The sequence below is a fragment of the Mus caroli genome, unplaced genomic scaffold (assembly GCF_978045245.1).
Source record: "Mus caroli unplaced genomic scaffold, Mus_caroli_1 scaffold_7, whole genome shotgun sequence".
NCBI lineage: Eukaryota > Metazoa > Chordata > Mammalia > Rodentia > Muridae > Mus > Mus caroli.
Genome location: NW_028227262.1, coordinates 145,577,685 through 145,600,452, shown reverse-complemented (window position 1 = coordinate 145,600,452; position 22,768 = coordinate 145,577,685). Strand labels below are relative to the sequence as shown.

Sequence of the window (22,768 nt, the reverse complement as noted above, 5' to 3'; positions counted from 1 at the left end):
GAGCTGGTACCTCAGAATAAATTTGACAGGATTTACGTGAAAAAGTCACTTATGGAATGGAAACTCAAAGCAACACTTTGAATGCCTCCCTGCGTTCAAGTTGTTTGCAAATCCTTTCAAACAATTGTCAAAGGGAAGATATTGAATGCCAAACTTTGCAAATCATTTTTTTTATGTAGGCAAGTAACAAAATAAAAATGGCAGTGATTACAAGCATATCACGGTGCTTATCAAGTTGATTAAAACAGGTAGAAACAACAATAAAATATGTTCTGAAATAGTGTCTTTAAAAATGGGTCTATACAAGGCAGAATTTGATGGTGAGACACCTCGCCTTGGGCTGCCTGGTAAATAGATGGAGTTTATCATAGTTTTATTCTTTTTAAATTTCAATTAAAACATCCATTACCCGCTGTGGTCTTTTTTCAACAGTGTGAAAAGGAAAAAATTTACCTTTAATGGTGAGGAAGCATACAGAGAGGAGGGGAGGGGTGTAGCAAGGAAGGCTTCCTGGATTCACTAGTTAGTTGTAAGTTAACGATATACTGAAGGATATTTGAATTTGTTTGCCTAGAGCAAGACTGCAAAGGAGGCATGGATAAAGAAAACGGGAATGGGATTTTACTCTCAGTGCTTTGCTGTTAATATGGAAGTACACCTAGATCTGCAGGGCATGGATGTCCCAACTGAGAGACAGGAAGGACATTCTTAGCCTCCAGGGACCCAGTTATGTGCATTTACCTGCAGTGGACTTGTAGTTCCAAAGAGAGATGCCATAAAGTCTCTTCTATTTTACTTTTAATGATGGCAGGGAGGCATGGGCAAAATACCCAGGCACTTGAAAAATCATTTTGAGTACTTCCACTCACTACTTTTAATGGAAAAAAAGTTAATCTCTGAAGAAATATGTTGATCTATAGGCATAAATACTTTAAAGCCATTTTCATAAATTTGTCTAACTGGAAATGTCAGAATTATCTCCCATTGGCTTGCTCACACTTCTCGCCGGTGGCTTTCTCTTGGGTAATACTGACTTTTCCTTGCAAACTCAGTCTTGTACTATCCCTATCTTGGGATTGACATTCCATGTGACAATTTCTCTGCTGCAACCTTGCATCCCAAATCAGAAGAAGATATAAAACGTAATTAGTAACTATTAAGATTCTATGTTCAGGATACTCCTTCTCGCAACACAGGGTATATCCATATGACCCTGCTCTAAATACATTAGGAGCAGCTATTTAAGTTCCAGATGTCTGATGAACTCTGAGCGAGAAATGGAATGCTACATTAAGAGAAAAACAAGCCCTGTAGAAGAAAGGAAAAGGAAAAGGAATTGGTTTCCTTCCTCATTTGTTTCTTCTGGGGACTAAGTCGCAGCCTACTTCTGCTTTCTCTTTAAAAAGGCAGAAACCTTCTGTTCTTTAGCATTAGGGTGAAAGCAAAGTGTCTAAGGAAACAGTGCTTGCAATTATCTCTAATATTCTACCAGCAAAGTTATGCTGTAATCTAGATTGGGTGACTGTACAGGATAATTAAAAGACTTGGAATAGAGAAAAAATGGTTGGTATAAATATATCCAGCTTTGCTTTACCAATCCTATTCATGGAACAAAATTTCTGTGACTAATTGGTTATTATTAAATGCCTAAGCCATGAGGTTGTCTCATTGTCTGACTAGTTCTTAACTTAGTTAACTAATTGAGCTCTTCTATATCTATCTCTTGGTAAGTTACCTCTACTTAAGTCCTTAACACCATCACCTAAGTAGATGAGCTGTTTTAGCTCATGCTGGAATCTGTGCTGTGCTTCCCCCCATTCTATATGAGGATCAAAATAATAATAAAGAATATATAAGTTGTCAGAGGTGTAATTCAGTGGCAGAGTACGATACTGATATATATTTGGCTATAGGTTTGCTACCCACTACAACAGAAAATTGGGAGAGAGAGAGAGAGAGAGAGAGAGAGAGAGAGAGAGAGAGATTCACTCCTGTGTGATTCCTGCATGTTTGATAATTTCCCCCTGTATTACATAAAATCTATGAAAGACTTCCCTTTGAAATTTTATTTTCCTTACAGAAATCTGTGCATAACGAAAGCCAAGCACTACTGACAAGGAGTGTAAGCTTCTGCAGGTTCTAAAGATGGAGCCCTGGCTGGCTGCTGGAGCAGCACTGCTTTACACAGTAGTAAATGTCTATCAAACCGAAGCGCAGAGACACTGCTTGCTGTGTGTGTGTGGCGTTCAGCTGGAGTTCAGGTGTTGGTATGTGGAGAGGGTTGCTCTATGAGCGTAGATTAGACAAGGCTGGCAACAGCCTTCCCTTCTTCGAGTATATTCTGCTTCCCTTAAATGTCTTTTAAAACTAGAAAGTTTTAAAACTATAAAGTATATATATATATATATATATATATATATATATATATATTAACAAAGGCCAGAAGCTTACAGTTTATGAATTAATGCTATTTTCTCCCATTGTCCCAAGTATGAGGCAGAGGGCACAGGACTGACAAATTTTTAATGAGTGTTTTTAAAAATAATTACCAGCCATTTTGAGTGTCATTAGATTTAAATGGGATATTATTGTTCTACAAAAGGAAGACTATGTTTCTAGAACAAAGCTCAGTCCTTTATAGAAAAAGGTCTTAGTAGTTAAGGAAACTCTTAACATTGTCTCTGAGCTTCTCATTTTGCTACTAGACAGTGAAACTCTGCCATGGGTTTGTAAACAACTCTTCGATTAAAAGCCACATGGGATCCTGAAAAGCTACACACTCAGCACCAAGCAGATATGATCAAGCATAGACTCTGTGTTCAGTAGGAGTATAGGACAGTGATTAAGACTATAGTGTGCTGTTCATATCTGCCCCTACCTCTAGTTATAGGACCTTTTTTTCTAAGTTTCCCCACCTCCTGAAGTTCACTGGGAATAATAAAAACATCCGTGACAACTGTGTGAAGAAAATGGGAGTAATTCTTCCAAGAACTGTCAGAGTAAGCCTTTGTGTCACTGAAAAATGATTGTACTGGCATATTAGAATTAGCATCTTAATTCTAATTTCTTCTTATAGACTTCTTCCCCTTCTCTGGTTTTCAGTCCTTATCATTATGAACTGAAGGCAAAATATCTCATTCTTGGGCTATTGTGCAATCTAAATGAGATAATGTGTATGCATATTCTGTCTGACAAATATACATCTGAAATTGAGTAATAGTATGCCTTGTCTGTTTTGGAACTCTGCTTAGACATAAGAGAAATAAAACTAATGAGTACATTAATATAAACTATAAATCGCAGCCCACCCCCCCCAGGTTCACATTTCCAGGAGCTTGTCTGCTTGTCCCCCATCTGTCACCACTGTGGATAAGTCTGAAGCCACACCTTTTTCTTACTAAGATTCTGGACAGTGATGGAATAAGACAGAGAGGGAAATTCTCCTGTATTATTGTGAGCTTGACTTCTTAATAATGACCTAATAATCTTCAAATTCCCGAGGAAGCTAGATAATTTGACTTAAAGTAAGTTCTACCTCAATGGTTTTTCTCTTACTGTTCTAAAATTCATCTGTACCATTAGAGAAAAAAGGTTGTAGATTAAACATGATTTACACTAGAATGTAAGACATGTGTAAGACAAGCAAATGGAAGAGGTGAAATTAATGTAAATGTAGATATAGCAAATAAACAAACACAGACATAATTAATAAAAACCACTTGCAGAAGACTGAATTGCCTGAATGTGCTCGAAGGACTTACACACAGTTTCCTTTGGGCTTCAGGATGGACAGTCCCACTCCTGTTGGCCCCTCACCCCTGTTTGCCCAAGTACACAGAGTACCAAGGTAGTCATCAGATAGGGAAATGTCCGGGGAACATGGAAATGAGCTGTCATGTTCCAAAATAGAGCTTGGAAAGTTTATCATCTCTGAGTGAATAGGAAAGTTGACATTTTTAGACTGATTAAAATTCGATGTGTTTTCATTTGCCATTTTGGGCTCATACATTTATTTTCCCTCCACAGCATTAAAACCACAGATACCACGGGTTTCTGACTAGCTCTCATGGAAAGAGGCAAAATGTAGTTTTGGGATTCTTTTTAAGGTCCAGTTAAGAGTTGTGTTGAATATTTTTGATGGAAATTTTGAAATAATAAGTCAACTTATTTGCAGTGTGATTTTGATTTTTTTTTTTAATGACTGAAATTGTCAACTTGGAGAAGCACACTTTTCTCTGGTAAAGCTCAGTTTGCAGTGGAATACTATAAGCCTGGGTATAAGCATGACAGCTTCCGAGAAAGATGTTCACAATAAGGAAACCCTTTATTATTTCTATACATTTTCTAAGACAGAAATCCATGGATCTGCTGCTTCAAGACATGCAAAATACAAAGCGAGAGATATTTTTCATTAAGAGAATGAACTTTGGCCATCAGAAATGTAATAGTAAGTACATGTCTCTTTTCTGATTTACTTACACTCTGGACCTCCTTGGAGTCATTTTCAAATCCTCTGTGTAGTAGCCCTGCTCCCTCGGTTTCTTCTCGTCTGGAAGGCGCTCTAATGGCACTTACCTTAGGTGGATGCTGCAAATATCAAATGTATTAAAATCAGTGAAAAGCACACAACATTAGTGACTCATAGTAAGTTCTATGTAAGTGGTAGATATGTTTTTCATGATTATCTTTACTGATATGTTTTACAAAATACTGAGATGTATACAAAAAGCATATATATATGCTTATATATATATTTACTGATATGTTTTACAAAATACTGAGATGTATACAAAAAGCATATATATATGCTTATATATATATTTACTGATATGTTTTACAAAATACTGAGATGTATACAAAAAGCATATATATATGCTTATATATATATATATTTACTGATATGTTTTACAAAATACTGAGATGTATACAAAAAGCATATATATATGCTTATATATATATATTTACTGATATGTTTTACAAAATACTGAGATGTATACAAAATGCATATATATATGCTTATATATATATTTACTGACATGTTTTACAAAATACTGAGATGTATACAAAATGCATATATATATGCTTATATATATGCATTTTGTATACATGGTTGCTTCCAAGTTCTTAATTAGTTCTCAAGTCATTCTTAAGTTTTGAGAACCTACCGTTTACAGGTTAGCTATAATGATATAATCTGTTCTTCTTTTGGTTAGCTTTGCACTGAATATTAAGTCTTTAATATCTTTAGCTGCAGTATAAAGATAACATTTTGGAATTAATATTCAAAATTATTACACAAAGACATCATCATTATTGCTGACAATTTTTTTTTCCTGAAGAGAGTTAAGCACAGTTTAATCCTACATGTAGAAAGCAAGATTTGTGGCTATGGAGCAAAAAAGTAGTAGATTTGAGTTTCCAGGAGTATCAAAAGAGACAGGAAGAGAGACTCTGGGGTGGCTCAAGCAAAGGGGCTTTTTCTTAAGAAGGTATATATATGGCCCACATGGTATTACTGTGTACATTTTAAGTACTGGGTGTGCCAGGATAATAGATGGAACAACCAAGAGAGACTACTCCTGTCATGTGTTCCATTCTTCTCTCATCCATGAGTACAGTGGTACATGAGGCTTTCTGTAAATGCTCATGGCTCCCAGTAACCTTGTCTGCTCTTTGGAGAGAGCACTGGGCACGGAGTCATAAGGATGGGGTTGCCCTGGCAGAAGGTGGTAACCTTCTGCTGGGCTGAACTGTGACACTTCTGTGGTTTCTTTCTTAATGAAAGCATTGGGTTCCTGATCTTAATAAAGGTAAAATATGAATTACTGGGAAAACATATGGCACCACCGTAAAGGCAGAAGTGCTATTTTAACAAATTAAAATGCAGCTCAATGAGATCATAACCTTCAAATTGGACATCAAGTTGCTGCTCCTAAAATGTGCCTAGATATTAATATTTCAGTAGCTAAAAAGAAAAGCCAAGTTTCTCCCTGACCTTCTATTCACTAAGATAACATTTCCAATTTGTAAGAATATATATTTTCCTCATGGGATACAATAAAATTATTTTAATTTTCAATGGGAAAAGAAGCAACCTAGTAAATACTTATTTTTTCCTGAATTGGCCCCCAAGCTATGATCATTTGCTTCGTTGGGGTTTTGCCTTAATGCCATCTTTGCAGTCTATGTGATGTTAGGAATGAAAAAGTGTTCTAATATTGTCCTGACCTTTTAGCCTTGTAGTAGGCCCAGGCAAGAAGGTGTTGAAGCAATTTGCATTACTGTGTGTTTTGTGCCAAGAACGTCTCTGAATCCTGGAGTAAAGAAGCTCCATCCAAATGCCCACAAACAGCAATATTTAATCAAGACACTCAGATGTCTGCCTGGAATCCTACCTGTCCCACGTAGGGATAGAAAATCCTTACACTGAAAGTTGGATTAATTAATATATGAGTTGAGTCAGTTTAAAATTAAATTTGGCAGCAATAAAATTTGTCTTTCCTTTACCTGTGTTTCCTGAGATGACTTCATAAAAAAAGCACTCTAGAGAGAAAATCTTAAATAGCCAAGCTTTTCTTTAGGAATCACTATTATTATTAAATGGATATTTTCTCCATTCTATCTATAGGATAACCACTAATTATCTTTGAGCTCCAGGGAAGGATAAATGGAGCTTTTATGTTTCGTGGCCATCAAATTGCTGTGTTAATAATTATTAAATTAATTTGATGACTCTTTAAAAGAGGAATTGTTCAAATAACAAAAACTTAAAATTATAAATCAATATTACATTTTACATTTTGTTGCTGTGAAAAAATGTCTGCTTATATATTTAGGCATCTAGAACATTCCCATAGGTGGGGCTTGTGCTATTCCAAACTGTGCCAAAAGGTTGGAATTTGGGGATAAATGCAGTCACAGCTCCTGTAGGCCCCATGGGTGGGGATGCCAGGTGTCTGTCATGTCTGTGGAGAGGGGCTCCTTATTTCATCTGTTACAGAGGCTTGAGCATCCATGATGATTAATATTCTAATTATAGGATTTTTAAAAGGTCTTCAAGTCACCATCAAATGCCATTAATTGGAGTAGCAGAGAGAAGGAGGTCAATCAATCTTAGGTTTGAACTGTGGCTCTGCCACATTCAGAAAGCCATGAATTTCCTCACGTTTCTAATCCTGCTTTCTCATTGATGGATTGGGTTTGATAGTAACTTATAAGGACACAGGATACTCTAACAGTCTCCTGAAAAGTGACTGAATAGTGCTGTATGCAGCACACAGTAGGCACCTATGAATTGTTGTTGCCTTTGTTGTTATTTTGTTGTGTATCCTAAATCAGGAGGTCCTAGGTTATTTTAGAAGATAGATTTTCTGTTTAATGTGACTTGCTTCTGGTTCTGGACTATACTGGGAAAATAAGATACTCGAGTAGCTTTGTTCACATGCAAGAAGCAGAAGTAGGAATATCCTTAAGGATCCACAATTAAAAACTGGAATATATAATTCGCCTATGACTTCCTTATGTAAAACAGTGCAATGCTTGATTGTAATCCAAAGCACATGCTCCTGTCATCCTTTTAATCATACCCAGACTGCATGTAATAACTGCTATAATGTAAATGCTGTTTAAGGAATTGCTTTAATTTTTAATTATGTGTAGGTGCATATGTTGGTGGTATGCACATGTGAGTTCATCTGCCTGTAGAGGCCACTGGTTTTCAATCCCCCTGGCTTGAGCTGGAGTTACAGGCAGCTGTGGGCCATCTGACATGTGTGCTGGGAATTGAAATCCAACCTCTGCAAAAGCACTATGTGCTCTTAACCACTGAGCCATCTCTCCAGCTACTATAGATGCTATTTAAATATCTCCTCGGCTTCCCGTGTTCAGGGAATAGCTACAGGGGGAAAAAAACCCAGCGTGCCCACATTCAGCACAGATTTAATTTTTCAAAAGATGTTTTTAGCATGGGGGCAGAAATCCATGGCTGTGACCCCATAGACAATGGACGTACACTTTACTTTGTGCTTTAGAGGGGTTGGAGGGAGCACTGGAAGCAGTTCTGCATGATGTGATGGGTTCCGAGCTGTGAGGGAGGCTTTCAATGTTTACAGAAGAAAACATGATCTGTTCCATAGGTTAGCATGGACTCTAGCCTGAAGCAGGAGAATGGGTGTAATATGCTTAAAAATGAAAATGGATTATTGACTTGGAGGAAATATTACAGAGAAATACGTCAAAGTTTTGAGACAATTGTGAGTTGATACTTTAAAAGAAAACTTCAGGCTTCACTGTGACTAAAATCACTTCAGGAAAAAAAATTGTCAGCATCTTTATGGTTAAATTTAAGTAAGTTTTAACTCTTCCCTATATGAGCATAGAAATCTGTCTGGATTTGCTGAGACAATTGGAAAACAGATGACTGTCATTTGTAACCTTGAACAGAAAGAAAAGAAGTTAACACATAGTCATAACAAAAGGGACATGTCATAAAGCAGCTAGAAAAATTTTCATCTTTTCCAAAAATTGACACATTTGTCCTGAAAACTTGTATGCAACTTCTTAGGGCATAATCATTGTGGGAACAGTTTGTATATGCTGAAATACTAGAATCTCTAGGGGGCTAGGAAAGCTTTTGTTGGCCTTTTCCCCCATATACTAAAGAGAATATGTTACATAAAAGTAAATATACACATATTATATGTGTAGCACGCACACACACACACACACACACACACACACACACACACACACACAGAGGCACTCATTCACACAGTTTCCTGTGCACAGAACTTGTGGAGAGTCTTTAAAGAAACTGACAGAAGGCTCTTTGGGAAGTTATCAGTGGCCTGCAAACCTGATGGAGCATCTCAGGTGTCTGCAGTTTTCTAAATCACTGTGTTGGTTTTTGCTTTGGAAGGTTACTTTTGTACTGCTCTTCGCTCCTGTTTGTTATACAGTCTAGTTTCCTACCTGTTACTTCATGTCTCCCTTCTTTACTCAGCTTTTTATGAACTGTCATTTTAATGCCAACTCACATCCTCTTTACAAGGATCACCTCCCTAGAAACTGTTCCTGCAACCCACTTCAGAGCACCAAGGAACTGTAATTATCATAATATTCTTTGACCAAAATAATAAGCATTTAGTAAATATTTACTGACTATGAAAATATAAGTGATGGTATCAGGATAAAATCATGTGTGTTGGGGGGAATAATTAATATTCTCTGGGGGATGGACGTAGGTTAGATATAAAATGCTAGATTCTGAAGCCCCATACAAATAAAGGACAGCTCCTGGGAAAAGAACTGTTGGGAGAAACATAAACCAAACAAAGCAGCCTAGCAACTTTATATAAGTGAATGGACAGACAGGCAGACACACACACACACACACACACACACACACACACACACACACCAGTTTTGAGGCAATGTAAACTGAGGTTGACAAGCAAGGGCATAAGGTTGCAAGTGAAGGATGGACTGTAAATCTGGATTCAATTTTTCGAGTATGATTGTAGCCCCTGAGCTGGAATTAAGGAGCTGCTGAGATTTTCTCCATACCATTGATGGGGAGAAATTAAATGAGGTTTTATCATGAAGGGTCTTAAAAGAGGGATACATCCTTGGACATTAACTGAACAATTTTGAACAGAGTATGACAAGACCATAGCTTGAAAGTAATTCTGGCTGTGTTGTAAATTCAAAACACAGGGACTGAAATGTGGCTGAATATTGGGAGAAAATTTAAATGTTTTTGATAATGGTAATAAAAGGGGTGGCTGAAGAGCTTTTGAAAAAGCTTAGCATCTGTCAGAAATTGGAAGTACCCCATATTTGATAATTTGAGAGAAAAGAATACACTGCCAAAAAATGTCAGTGCAACAATACAGTTAAATAGTGGTTACAGAAACATTGGTTGCACTGCGCTGAACGAGGTGCTTTATTTCTTTGAGAATGAACTCCTTGTGGTTAAAGAATCCAAACTATGCTCATACAGAGGACACTGATGTGCATGGTTTCTTTAAATAGAAACTTCCATCAGAACAGAGCAAAGTCAAGTGGTCACAGGTGCCCACAGGTGTTGGCAGCTGAGCGGAGCTAAGGGCACCATCTAGAGAGAACAGTGGGCTCCCAGATGTTATCTTGCAAGCCAGCTCAGTGTCAGGACTTTTACTACATTCTTTGATAAGCATTTTCTTTTCTAAATTCATTTTTTTTTTAGAAGTAAAACCACATTCTAAACACACACACACACACACACACACACACACACACACACACACCATTGCTCTTGAGAAATGGATTTGAGAAAATTGTACTTAACTGTATTAATGAACATACATCAATGGGACTTTCTACAAATTCATCCTCAATGTTTCAACCTCATGATTTACTTGAATAAAAAACAAAGTTTTAAGCTCTGTGACCTCACCATAGGTCTGTTTTCTAACCTTACACATTAAAGCCAGAACATATGATTTTCTGTGTTTTGATCAAATCTAAAACAATGTAGGACCACCTTAACAACAGAAAATATTACCATCTGGGGGTTTTTTTTTTATCAGTTGGAGCTCGGCAAGATCACATTGACACAGAAAGATACATAACTGTCATATACCAAACCATGCTTTTAATTATACTCAAGATGGAAAAAATGCCAATGTCTGCTTGAAATAATCATCTATTTATTTATGCTTATTTTTTACTAGATGCAACATCTTAAGGACAAGGATATGACTTTTTATGTACTGGCAGACTTAAATCACTGGTTGGCATTTAATAAATAATAAAATGTTTATGAATAAGTGACATTTTAAAAATAGACATTTAAACACTTACATAGAACCTACTATGCATAAACACACAAATGCTTTACAAATAGTAATTCACTTAATGCACATTAAATAAAATCTTTCAAATAGATGTGCTCTTTATACCACAGAACAGGTAAAATACTTGCCTGATTTATGCAACCACATTGGTGGAACCGGGAGTCCTTCCCCGGTTCAGCTATATCAGAGCCTTTGCTCTCACCCTATACCACTTTCAAATAGATGCTGTCTTTAAAAAGTTAAGAATATAAATATTCACTTACTATGTGTTTTATGATACAGTTAAACTCAGAGTAAGAAGCTATGAGTTTGAGTACATCTTTATATTACTTGATTTGCTATATTAAGCAAGTGTATTCACAGAATGGAACCTCAATTTTCTCATGTATAAAATCAGGGCAGTAGATTTTTACTTCAAAAGCATATGATGAGTTTTATAAAACCAATTTGTATGAAAATAATAGAACACAATTGGCACCCAGAATATGTTATTGGTATGCCAAGGAGAAGGGCTCTAAGTTTTCTCTCTCCTCTTTCAAAATGCACATTTGCACATTGTATAGCATATTGGTGTTAGTAAAAGGAAATAAAATTCTTTGCTTCATAAAGCATTTTTTAAACATTTCCTGAAGCTAGAGTTCATGTAGTAAGGCATTTTCTGGATGGCAGGATAACTTGTTTTCTGGGGAAAATGTTGGGATCTGTTATGATTTAACAATCTAATATAAAGAATAAAATCTTTCTTCTAGTTAGAGAATCAACTTATATGCATCACATACATGGAAACAAAGAGTTGACTGGCAACACAACAAATGACATTTATCTTCACCAAGATCCTTCAACATTAATGGGCTCAAAGAAATCCAAAGATCAGAATAAGTAGCATTTGTGTTCACCAAGACCTTCCTACATGAATAGGGTCTATCAACTCATAGAAAACTATATCAGCTGATTCATATCAGTCATGGTTGCATGTAATCACCTAAAGATATTCATCAATACACAGGCCTTTCCCCCCAGATACTGTGATTTAATTAGGTTAGGTTAAGTAGGGTCTGGCATGCTTGGTTTTTGCTTTTTTCATTAAATAAAAATTCTCTCAGAGATTCTAATTTGTGGCTCAAGTTGAGAACATCAGTTCTACTTATTAGTAAATCATCACTGACCCCCCCCCCAATTTTCACCTCACCTTTACTTTATTAAACACCAATGAAATTTATTATTTTCATTCAAGTCACCACTGAAAGAATGTGTGCTTGTGAGGTTTCATGGAGATTCATGAAAAACTGAGATACCATGGCATGACTATTTGATATTTTAGCTTTATTTCTTTTAATTGCTTAAAACAAAGGCTATCTTTATTTACCCCAAATCTTCCAAAATTACGAGTAACTGGGCAATAAGAAATATAAATTAAATTTAAATATAAATACCATCAAACAATACAATAGATTTAGAGTATGTCCTTTGGATCAATTCTAGTGAATACATTTTTTTATTATATATAGATTACAGTATTCAGTGTGTTGGTGTGGTCAATAAGCAATACGCATTTTTACAATATGATAAATATTACTCTTAAGACTTTAGTTATTAAAATTAACTGTAGGTGAGAGTTATTGTTGAACCAAAACAAATTCTAGTCAAGGGTTGTTTGGGGCTGCTGCAAACAGAATAGAAATGAGTGTGAACACTGACAAAATGGAGGGCTTTGCAAACCTAGCCCATGCTTCATTTTTCTGATTTAAAATATACTATAGATTAAATAGTATATTAAAGGTATCATAAAGAACATTTTTTTCCCTCTTAGTTGCCCTACAATTTCAACAATTAACAATTAAGACAGACTTGCTCAGAGTCACTTCATCCACAAAGGTGGCATGGTCACCTAAGGATCAACTACTGAAAGTATGTAAGGCCAACAACAAGCAATTACAATTTATACTTAATAAATATCATAACATTCCCACTTTGTCCTTAACAGTAAGTCAGCAAGCTTGACTATATAAAATACTTGTCTTTTATCATCATTTCAGACAGTGAAACTTGGAGACCATGCTATTTAATATTGATTCTAGAACCTACATGTTCAACCTATAGTTTATTTTAAACATCATTTTTCTCTCAGCTGCCCAACAATTTCAACAAATATCCATGATTAGGCAGGCTCATTCAGAGTCATTTCAACCACAAAGGTGGTCATAGTCACCTAAGGATCAACTACTGAAAGTAAATAAGGCCAGCAACAAGCAATTAAAATGTATACTTAATAAATACCATAACATTAAAAGCATTCCTATACAGCTGTCTTCTGAGATATAGCTGTCTTTTGGAGAGGCTATACCAGTGCCTAACAAATACAGAGGTGAATGCTCTCAGCCAACCAGTGAACTGAGTATGGGGTCCCCAATGGAGGAGCTAGAAAAAGGACAGAAGGAGCTAAAGGGATGTGCAGTTCCATACGAGGAACAATACGAACTAACCAGCACCCCCAGAGCTCCCAGGGACTAAGTCACCAACCAAAGAGTGCACATGGAGGGACCCATGGCTCCAGCTGCATATGTAGCAGAGGATGGCCTCGTTAGACATCAATGAGAGGAGGGGCCCTTGGTCCTGTGAAGGCTTGATACCCCAGTGTAGGGGAATGGCAGGACAGGGCAGCAGGAGTGGGTGGGTTGGTGAACAGGGGGAGGGAGGATGGGATAGGGGAATTTTGGAGGGGAAACCAGGAAAGGGGGTAACATTTGAAATGTAAATAAAGAAAATATTTAATAAAAATAAATAAATAGAAGCATTCCCACTTTATTCTTAACAGCAAGTCAGCAAGCTTGACTATATAAAATATTTGTCTTTTATCATCATTTCAGACAGTGACAGTTGGAGACGGCTATTTAATATTGGTTTCAGTACCTACATGGTTAACCTATAGTTTATTTTAAACATTTTTTTTCTCAGATGCCCATCAGTTTCAAAAAATATCAGTGGACAGGCTCATTCAGAGTCATTTCCAACACAAAGGTGGCCATGGTCACCTAAAGATCATGCTTCCTTTTTTCTGATTTACAATATATTATAGATTAAGTGTATAGATTTACAATATGTTATAGATTAATATACTATTAGATTAAAGGTATCATCAAGAACTCTTAGGTAGATTCCAGAGGCAAAGCTTGCAGAATAGGCGGCCATTCTAAGTGCACTTTTTTGATTTTTGACTTTGCACCATTTTAGACCTCAAGAAAAGTGACCTCTTGATGGGGTCAATTAATTAATTGACCCCTCATTAACCGTATTCACCCTGACTTAGGGATGGCGAGAAAACAAAGGAAACTAATTAGGAAACTATGCACACAACAGATTTTTCTTAATAGGTGTGAAGAATGGTTGCTATGCATAAATGATTGTTGGAAATTCTGTGTAGAACATGACCAAACAAGCAACACCATTCACCACTGTATTCCAAGACCCAGCACAACGCTGCCTAGATGCCCACATTCTTTAATTGATACCTACTAAACATCTATTAGGAAAAGCCATGACCTTAAGCCTAGAAATTGCTATACTCAGCAGTACAGGAGGCTAAAACTTTTGAGAGAAAATTCATATGAGTAATATCATAAAACACCCACAGAACCTGAGAGCTCCTCAGCACAGTTATAAATGATCACATCTTCCAATGACACTTTTTTTTTCCTTAAGCCATGGTAAAATGAAGCAACCGAGACTAAGACCCTACAAGAACACCTCTAAACATCACAGTCAAACTACAATTTTGCAATAAAAAAATGCACAAAGTATCAACCAGTCAAACTACAATTTTGCAATAAAAAAAATCCACAAAGTATCAACCAGTCAAACTACAATTTTGCAATAAAAAAAAAATCCACAAAGTATCAGCCAGTCAAACTACAATTTTGCAATTAAAAAATTCACAAAGTATCAACCAGTCAAGTTACAATTTTGCAATTAAAAAAATCCACAAGGTATCAACCAGTCAAACTACAATTTTGCAATAAAAAAAAAATTCACAAAGTATTGTTCTCACTACCATCTTTCGTGGGACACTCCACATCTTTAATTCCAATCATTCCCTCCAAAAAAGAAAAAAGAAAGGGGGAAAAAAACCCCTTCTTCTTACCAGGAATTCTCTTGTTGGATGTCTGGGCACAGCTCAGGTGTTCTCAGGAACACAGACTTCACTGGGCATCTCCAGGCAGGGGATGCCAACGGCAGGGTGAGGCGCAGAAGTAAGCACCTCTCCAACCAAGAGTTGTCTGCAAGCCAGCCAGGTGCAGTCCGCCCAGAGTCTTGGGCGGCTGGCTCTCCTAGTTTAAAGTGAGAGCAAACTGAATTAGTCCTAAGCACTCCTTCTTGTCCACCTTCCAATTTCCAGACCCTTTAAGCCTCCTTTATGGGGTAGGTTTAAAGCCCAAAACTGTAAAGCAAAAACGGCTCCAGGCAAGGTCCTTTTCCCGGTTGCTCTGCTCCCCAAAGCGCGGGAGCCTCACCTTAGCAGAGCCTGCCGCTGCTCGCTCAGAGATGAAGCTGTGCGCAAACTTCTCCGACTTAAGTCCTTTTCCGTGCGCGCGTCACCCGCTCCCTCCTCCCTACGCGCTGTGGCCAAGGGGGGTGGTGGGGACGGACGCTCTCAGAGCCGGCCCCGCCCGGACCCTCCCTGCGCGTCAGCCCCTTCAGCCCTCGGAGGGAGGGGCTAGCAGCCGCTCCGTGCTCCTCCGGACCCCAAGCCCCAGCGGGAGAGGGTCTGCACTCGCTGCCGCTGCTCCACACCCCAAGAGTCCCCACACCCCAGCGCTCGGAGCCCCAGGAAGCAGGAGAGGGTCCCCAGTTAGACCTTGAGTAGGGAGGGAGTTGGGTGGTCGACAGATTGGGCTCAGTGATCGTAACCCGTCCCTGGAGGCAGCTTTCTGAGAGTCCAACCCCTTCCCTGGAGGATGAAAATTCCGTAGGGAGGTGAGTTTCCCAAAGAACCCTACCCCAAAGAGAGTGGTCCCTGGCTCCAAACGTGGTCACAGGGACCCGATGGAGAGTGGAATCTGTAGTGGGGCGCGGCAGTAAAATTAGGGTGGGAGCGTGAGAAAACAGCTGACCAAGACCTGGAGTGCTGAGTAAGGACCCCGGAGGCAGAGGGTAAGAAAAACCAGAGGGTCCAGCAAGCCCTGGACCCCTTTGGATTTGGGCAGGTGCAACCTAAGGTGCAGGTTGGATTTGGGGGGACATTGCCCTCCACAAAAGAGGTTGTTGCTGGTTTATTATCTTAGGGTGAATGACCGAAGTGAGGACAGCTAGAAAAGAGTAGTCTGAGGTACCTACCTGACTTGGTGTTGAGGACAATTCCCCTTCTCCACTGAAAGCCAGCAGGAGCCCGGGACAATCTGATTCCAGGCAGGGCGCAGTCTGGGCTGGCAGGCGCACCCTGGGAGGAAAGCAAGTTGCTTCCAAGGACAGGCTACCCTCCACCTCCTATCCGGAGCTGGGTGCAGCCAGGCATCAGCGGGCACTTTTTTTCCTGACTGTTCAAGCAAAAGCCAGGAAAAGCAGTTACCTGTGTATCCCGGGAATGCAAAGTGGCTGTAGCCCTCGAGGTGACTAACACACCAGAAAAAAAGTAGTAATAATAGAATGGGGAAGCGTCAGACAGCAAGACAAAATACTTTCCTAGGCACTCAGAGGTTAAGAGTTTGGGTAGTTCTGGGTGACAGATTCAGGTGGCTTGTGAAAGGGGCTGCAGTTCTCCTCCTCATCCATCCATCCTTGGATCCCTTGCCCCTGAAGTCAGTGACTTCAGGCAAAAGTGTGTGTGCTTCTGTCTTAATTTGAACCCCTACTCGACTCTTCCATGCAGAGAGATTATAGGGCCCCTAATCTGTTTAGTTTGGGGCTTTTATTGTCCCAGTGGAAGACAAATCAGCCCTACAATTTCCATAGGGGTAGTCTTAAAAGCCCCCCCCCCCCACTCCATTTGCTCTCTGCCTTTCCCTCTCACCTTCAATCGGGTGACCAAAAGGGCCGAGTGAGACTCCTACATTCAAACCTAAAGCACTACTCCACTGCAGGGGAAGAGTCTTTAGCCCCTTCATTTTCTGGATCTAAGTGGCAGTAATATTGTTGGCCGTGTGAAATGTGACAAGGGGCCAGACATTCCGGTGAGAGGGATGTTAGCAAAGAAAAATGCAGAGCAACATGCACAAAACCTGTATACAAACCTTCCTATTTGTACAATTAATTTGGGCTAATAAAAAATCAAAAGAGATCCTCTAAATTCACGATTTAGATGTAAATCCTGGCTGTGTGCTTTAACATCTGTCCTGGGTTCAGTAGCTCTCTGATTTTCCAGCTGCTGCTAGCCAGCCGGCAGCTGATCAAACCTTCTTTTTAAAAATTCTTTTGGTAACCTTAATTGCCTTCATGGAAACAAACGGCAAAGAATTATTAAAATTGTTAATTTATCTACTATATACTATAGCAACTGCTGGGGGGTCAAATATCCAGAATTATTCTTTTGTAACCCCAAACCACTGAAATATCAGTGAATTGGGGAAATGATTGGTGTGAGGAAGAAAGTGTCACTGTCCAGCTAGCACAGGGAAATTTGTTGTTGTTGTTGTTGTTGACTGATCCTTGGGCATCCCACAGTATTGATAACAAACAGGAGTGTTCTGATAGCAAATTGGACGTGATTCTGTAAAGCCACGGAGTTGTACACGACTTAGATTAAGAAAAAAAAAGTCTAAGAACTATAAAGGAAACAGCACACGTATGCTATAAAGCCTTAAAGCATGTGAGGTGTAAGCAGAGGCAACTTCAACTAATTGAGGTTCTAACTGTGCCAGAAGTAATTTTGGCGAAGCAAGAAGCCACTGTAGCCAGATTTTGGGGAAGGTGATGTAGCTGGAGTGGATCAGGGATGAGACTGAGTCTCTCAAGGGGAATAAAATGACTTTGCTTGCTACATTAATTTATTAATACCAAAATTGCTATGCACCTGTTAGATGTGTTTGGAATCACAGAAGTGTAGCTAGCTCTGTTGCTGTCTTAATGCTTCCAGAATATTTTCTGTGTGGACCCAGTAAGTCCCCAGATGGAAAGAAGTGGATGTAAGGGCCATGAAATAGCAAAGGTATGTTTGCCCGGTGATCTAGACTTTCTGAAATCTGTTGCTTGTTCCAAAGTCAGTGTAGTGAACTGGAGTAGAACCTAGCACAGTGGAGCATGTTTGGGAAATATGGGTGTGGTTCCTTGGAAGTTCAGTCTCATTTCCACATTGGACTGTCTGGGCTGGAGTGCTGAGAAAAAGAGATGGGTTAGAATCAAAGTTAACATAAACTTGATTCAGGGTAAGTTGCTGCTTTTCAAACAGGATGCTTCATATTTGCAAATAAACCTTTGAATAAAACAAATTTATCTGTGTGGCATTCAGGAAATAATGAAGTTAATTGTTAATTCTATATTTCTGCGATTGTCCCTGATTGCTCTTGTTCTCAGAGTGCTTAGGTTTATGAATGGTTTACTGTTCTGTCCCTCTTTAAACATCTTGTCTGTTAGGCAGCCGTGAGTTTAGGGAGACTCTGTAATCAATCTTGTCTTCCGTGTCTGGAGACTAAAGAACTAACTGCTTTAGAGGCAAATTCCACCTCTGCCTTTAAAATTCCCCGTCTTCATTGCTCAGAGTGTGGAGTCTCACAATACATGAAGCTCAGAGCTAGTCCTTTGGCTGGATAGCGAAAGCCTGGGATCTGCCTCATCTGCCCTTCAGCTCCTGGATTACAGGTTTGAGCTGCTGGACAAGAGGATGCTGGGGCTCTGGACTCAGCTCCTTATCCTTGTACGGTGAGCACAGAGCTCACTGAACCACCTCTCTCTATCCCTGAGTTTGTTCTCTTTTTAAAAAATAATCTAGATGAAAAGTTTTTCTCAGGGACTTAGTCTGTTCTTTTATTAATTCCTGATAGGCAAAGCTTCATTGTATTGAAATACACCCCAGATCATTATACTCCATTTAGAGCATATTTAACACTCCTTGGATCATAATATACTGGACTAGTCACCCTGGGGTACCTAAGGTGTATAATGTGCAGTTCCGACCCCAGGAAACCCGGAGTCCGAATGCAGACATGCAGTGCTCCCTTTTCGGCCTTCTTGAACACACAGCAGCTGGTGATTATCCTGTATGTAATTACCCTTCAGCTTTACAGACCTCAGGATAACAGTGAGAATAATAATTTATCTTGGTAAAAAATAATTTTCTTCCTTTGAAACAATGTGAACTTTGACCTGATAGATCATTCTTTTCCGGGAGGAAGAAAGAAAGGCTGCTTTGATTTTCTGGCTCTTTTTTTTTTTTTTTTTTTGACATGGAGCTGGTGTGTCTCACAGTTTTATTTCTATAAAGAATACATCTCCTGACAGCAGAAAACAAACAAACAAAAAAACCAAACAAACAAAATAAATAAACTAAAGCGAAGCTGAACCACAAATTCCTCGGGAACTAGGAAATGTCTTCCCTAATTCTACTCAGTATAAAGTTTACTTGGGTTAACAGTTAACTCAGTCAATAAATAACCCATAGTAAGAGGCCGTGGCAGGGTGTACAGTACTGAGTCGTAATGGAAACTAATTCTTCCATGTCTGAGGAAGTTGGGAAATAGATACTTCCTGTTTTATAAAGAGAATTCCAGAGAGAAATCCAGGAGTTAGGGGAAAAATCTGCAAAATAAATAAAGAAATAAAAATAAAATGCATGTACCCATTCATTAAAAGAAAAAAAAAAGCATGAATAATTGAATACCAAGAGCTTACATCCTAACGTAAGTTGGCCGGATGCAAATAATAATAAACAGGAGAGTGGTTAATTTCAGGTACCGACAGTATTAAGGAGATTGCTGACAGACAGCTGAGATGCAGGCATGGCTGTGTGCTCTATGTGTGAGGGAAGGTTCTCCTTGAGCTGAGCCTCTCATGCCTTCCTAGAAAAATCCTCGTGGTGTGCTTGTCTCACCCATTCCCTATTAAAGGTATAGTTTGGTCAGGAATCTATTCATCTTGGGATATGCATGTGTGGGTATGCGTGCCTCTGTAAAAGGCTCTCTGTAATTTAGTTGTATTTGGTCTGTGCTCATGAATTTAGACGAGAGGAACTGTGGGAAAAGTAGCCCCAATTTTCTGTACCTTCTAGGGTTGCTTCATATTATGTTATGTTAGTGGGAAAACTCTCACTTGCTACTAACCTCTTAGCTTAAATTGTCAGGATATCTTATTAGAGTGCTCAGAGGAATATACAACTTCCCCTAGAGCTATAAGCAAAAATGTAAATTGTCTTTCATAGCTGCATTTCTTACTTTTGGCTTTATAATGAAAAACCAAGAATTTTATCGGCTCTCCCTTATTGAAAACTTACTATGTACTGATTTGTTATTAACAAGCATTGGCCTTATCTTAATTCTATAGGGGAGGCACATTTTTATTACTGTTAAACAAGTGCAGGGGCAGATGCCAAATGTGTTAAATGTTTTGACAAAGTAGCCAGGAGTTGACTGCAGGATGATTAATTTGTATACACACTGGACTACAATGTTTCCGTAAATACAAGAATGGGGATCACCTGTATCCTCCATTCCAGCACTAGCTGGTCGGAGAGCAGAGGGAGAGTACGGGCTGTAAGGGCACTGGGTCGGACTTTCTGCTTGCTTCCCACCGGCTTGCTTTCACAATGTAAAAAAAACCCAAAAAAACCAAAAAAACAAAAAACAAAACAACAACAACAACAAAAACCTTAGGATTCTAAATAGTGGAAGAGGCCCATGGCAGACATCTGTAAATATTTCAAAAATAGATTTTAATTATAGAGTTTATTCAGAGAAGGGAGTGAAGGTGTACAGATTTTTCAAAGGCAGAAATTGCAAAAATCAAAGAAATCCTCCAGTTTTAAAAGAAAAACAAAACAAATAAAAAAAAACAAAACAAAAACAAAACAGGACTAGGAATAAGGCAAAGGCTGAATGGGAGGGAGGCACTGTGAAGGGGCAAGACTGCTATCTCTGGGGTCATCCTGAACTATCCAGGTCACTCAGGTTGCTGTTCTTCAAAATTGATTACAGAAAAATTGATTACAGATGACTGTGTTTATCGGGGAGAGAGTGAGATCTCGCTTTCAGTTACCTGCCTCTGCCCTTCCCAGATCCGCTTTCTCCACTTCAAAGGGGGCAGTATTTTCCCATGTCCTCTTCATTACTGCTTTGTTTAAAGAATATATTCTATCTGCCACCTTGTTTCTCCTTGCTGCCTAAATCTTTTCAGATGCTTTTCCCCAAGGTTTCAAAATCTCTAGTTGACAGATTCTGTGTTCCCCCTTCTTAAAGTGTATCTGGTCATGATTTTATCTCTCAGTGACGGACCAGCTAGATCCCCAGCTTCTTGAACGTGTCTCTATTGTAAAATATTATTTGAAAAGAAATGTTTATGTTTCTTATTAATCTAAGTTAAGATTTATGTGATACTAAACAAGCATCACCTTCTGCTACACGCAGAATGTGAGATTCAGCTGAAGAAGTTAGTGCCTTGCTGTTCAGATTTTAAAGGACTGCAAACTAACTGGGGATCTTGATGCACTGTGGCTTCTCCTTGGTACCTTTGGAGTGGGCCTTGAGATCGTGTGTGTGTGTGTGTGTGTGTGTGTGTGTGTATCTGTTTCATCTGTACTTGTGATGTATGTGGGTGCCATCCCTCTGGTGTGTGTGTTCCTGGAGGCCAGTTAACAACTCCAGGGTGCCTCCTTTAACATTTCTCCAACTTAATTTTTTAAAAATATCCTCTCTCAGTTAATGTGGTGCACACAGAATCTGCTAGACTAACTGGCCAGCAAGCCTTAAGAAACCTTTCGTTATCAGTCCCGTGCCCTGGTATTATAGGTGTGCACCGTTAGGTCTAAGCTTTCATTGTGCTTGCATCTGAACTCAGCTTCTCACGCTGTGCAGCAGACGCAGCTTTCTGAATTCCTAAGAAGTTCACATGATTTTGATGCTGGTTTGTAGATTATCTTTTGGAAAGTATAGACTCTGGTTACTCCTCTCAAGTACATACACTGTTTTATACACCGCATTCATCTTAAAAGTCGTAGATAGGTTTGATTCCATAATATACAATATTGTATGACTCCATGAAATCGAACTGATTCTGTTTTGTTTTTTAATCTCAAAAATAGCTTAGTAATTATTTATAAATAGAAATAGTGAAGGCAATTGCTTTGAATAGGGAAAGCTTCCTATTGCAGGAAGCTGGGAAAGAAATTCATTCTTGGAGGCGTTATCAACAGAATTTATTTGTCTTAGAAGTTTTAAAGTTAAAATCAGGGTTTTAAAGAAACTAGTCTTTCTGAGCAGAAGAAACGAATGTTGGCGCGGAGATGGATGATGCTCACAAGGCAACAATGGGGGTGGTAGGGTGTTTTTGATAGTTCTGGAGTTTGATGGTTATGGGGATTTGAGGCTGATTGTGTTCATCATAGGTCAGAGTGGTAGCTCTGGCATGGTGGCAGTTCCTGAACTGGTTTGAAGTGGTTGATAGGGTTGTCATTTTTCAGTAAAGAACAGAGCAGCAGTTGCCCGTCTTGTTTCGAGCCCTTTGCTAATTTTGTGTATGCTAAAAAATATTGCTTAATTTCTTTGATCCTTAGTTTGCTCATAAAATCAAACAAACATGATAATTATGTGATTATGCTATAGAGATGAAATAAAGTACATAAACACCTTAGCAAAATGGAAAGACCATGTCCTATATTAAACAGATATTGATAATTATTGGCAAATGAGCGAGGCTCTGCTTTCATTCTTAGCTTGCAAGTGTTCTACTGAGTTGAATTCAGACTTTAAAATTTTTAGTTCATGTTTTCCTGTCTGGTTATACCTTCTGTTTCTCAG

At 38.7% G+C, this 22,768-nt stretch overlaps 1 protein-coding gene across 1 annotated transcript in view; it reads right to left on the bottom strand.

Moving 5' to 3' along the window:
* The window catches only part of Calcr (calcitonin receptor), a 75,172-nt gene extending 59,771 nt beyond the window's left edge, over positions 1-15,401 (bottom strand). Inside the window, exons 1-3 of the mRNA XM_021165087.3 lie at positions 15,344-15,401; positions 14,974-15,160; positions 4,480-4,587 (exon numbers count right to left, since the gene is read on the bottom strand). Of these exons, the coding sequence (XP_021020746.1) occupies positions 4,480-4,502 (23 nt within the window). The 5' untranslated portion in view covers positions 4,503-4,587; positions 14,974-15,160; positions 15,344-15,401. The remainder of the gene's footprint in view (positions 1-4,479; positions 4,588-14,973; positions 15,161-15,343) is intronic.
* Between the last annotated feature and the right edge of the window lie 7,367 nt (positions 15,402-22,768).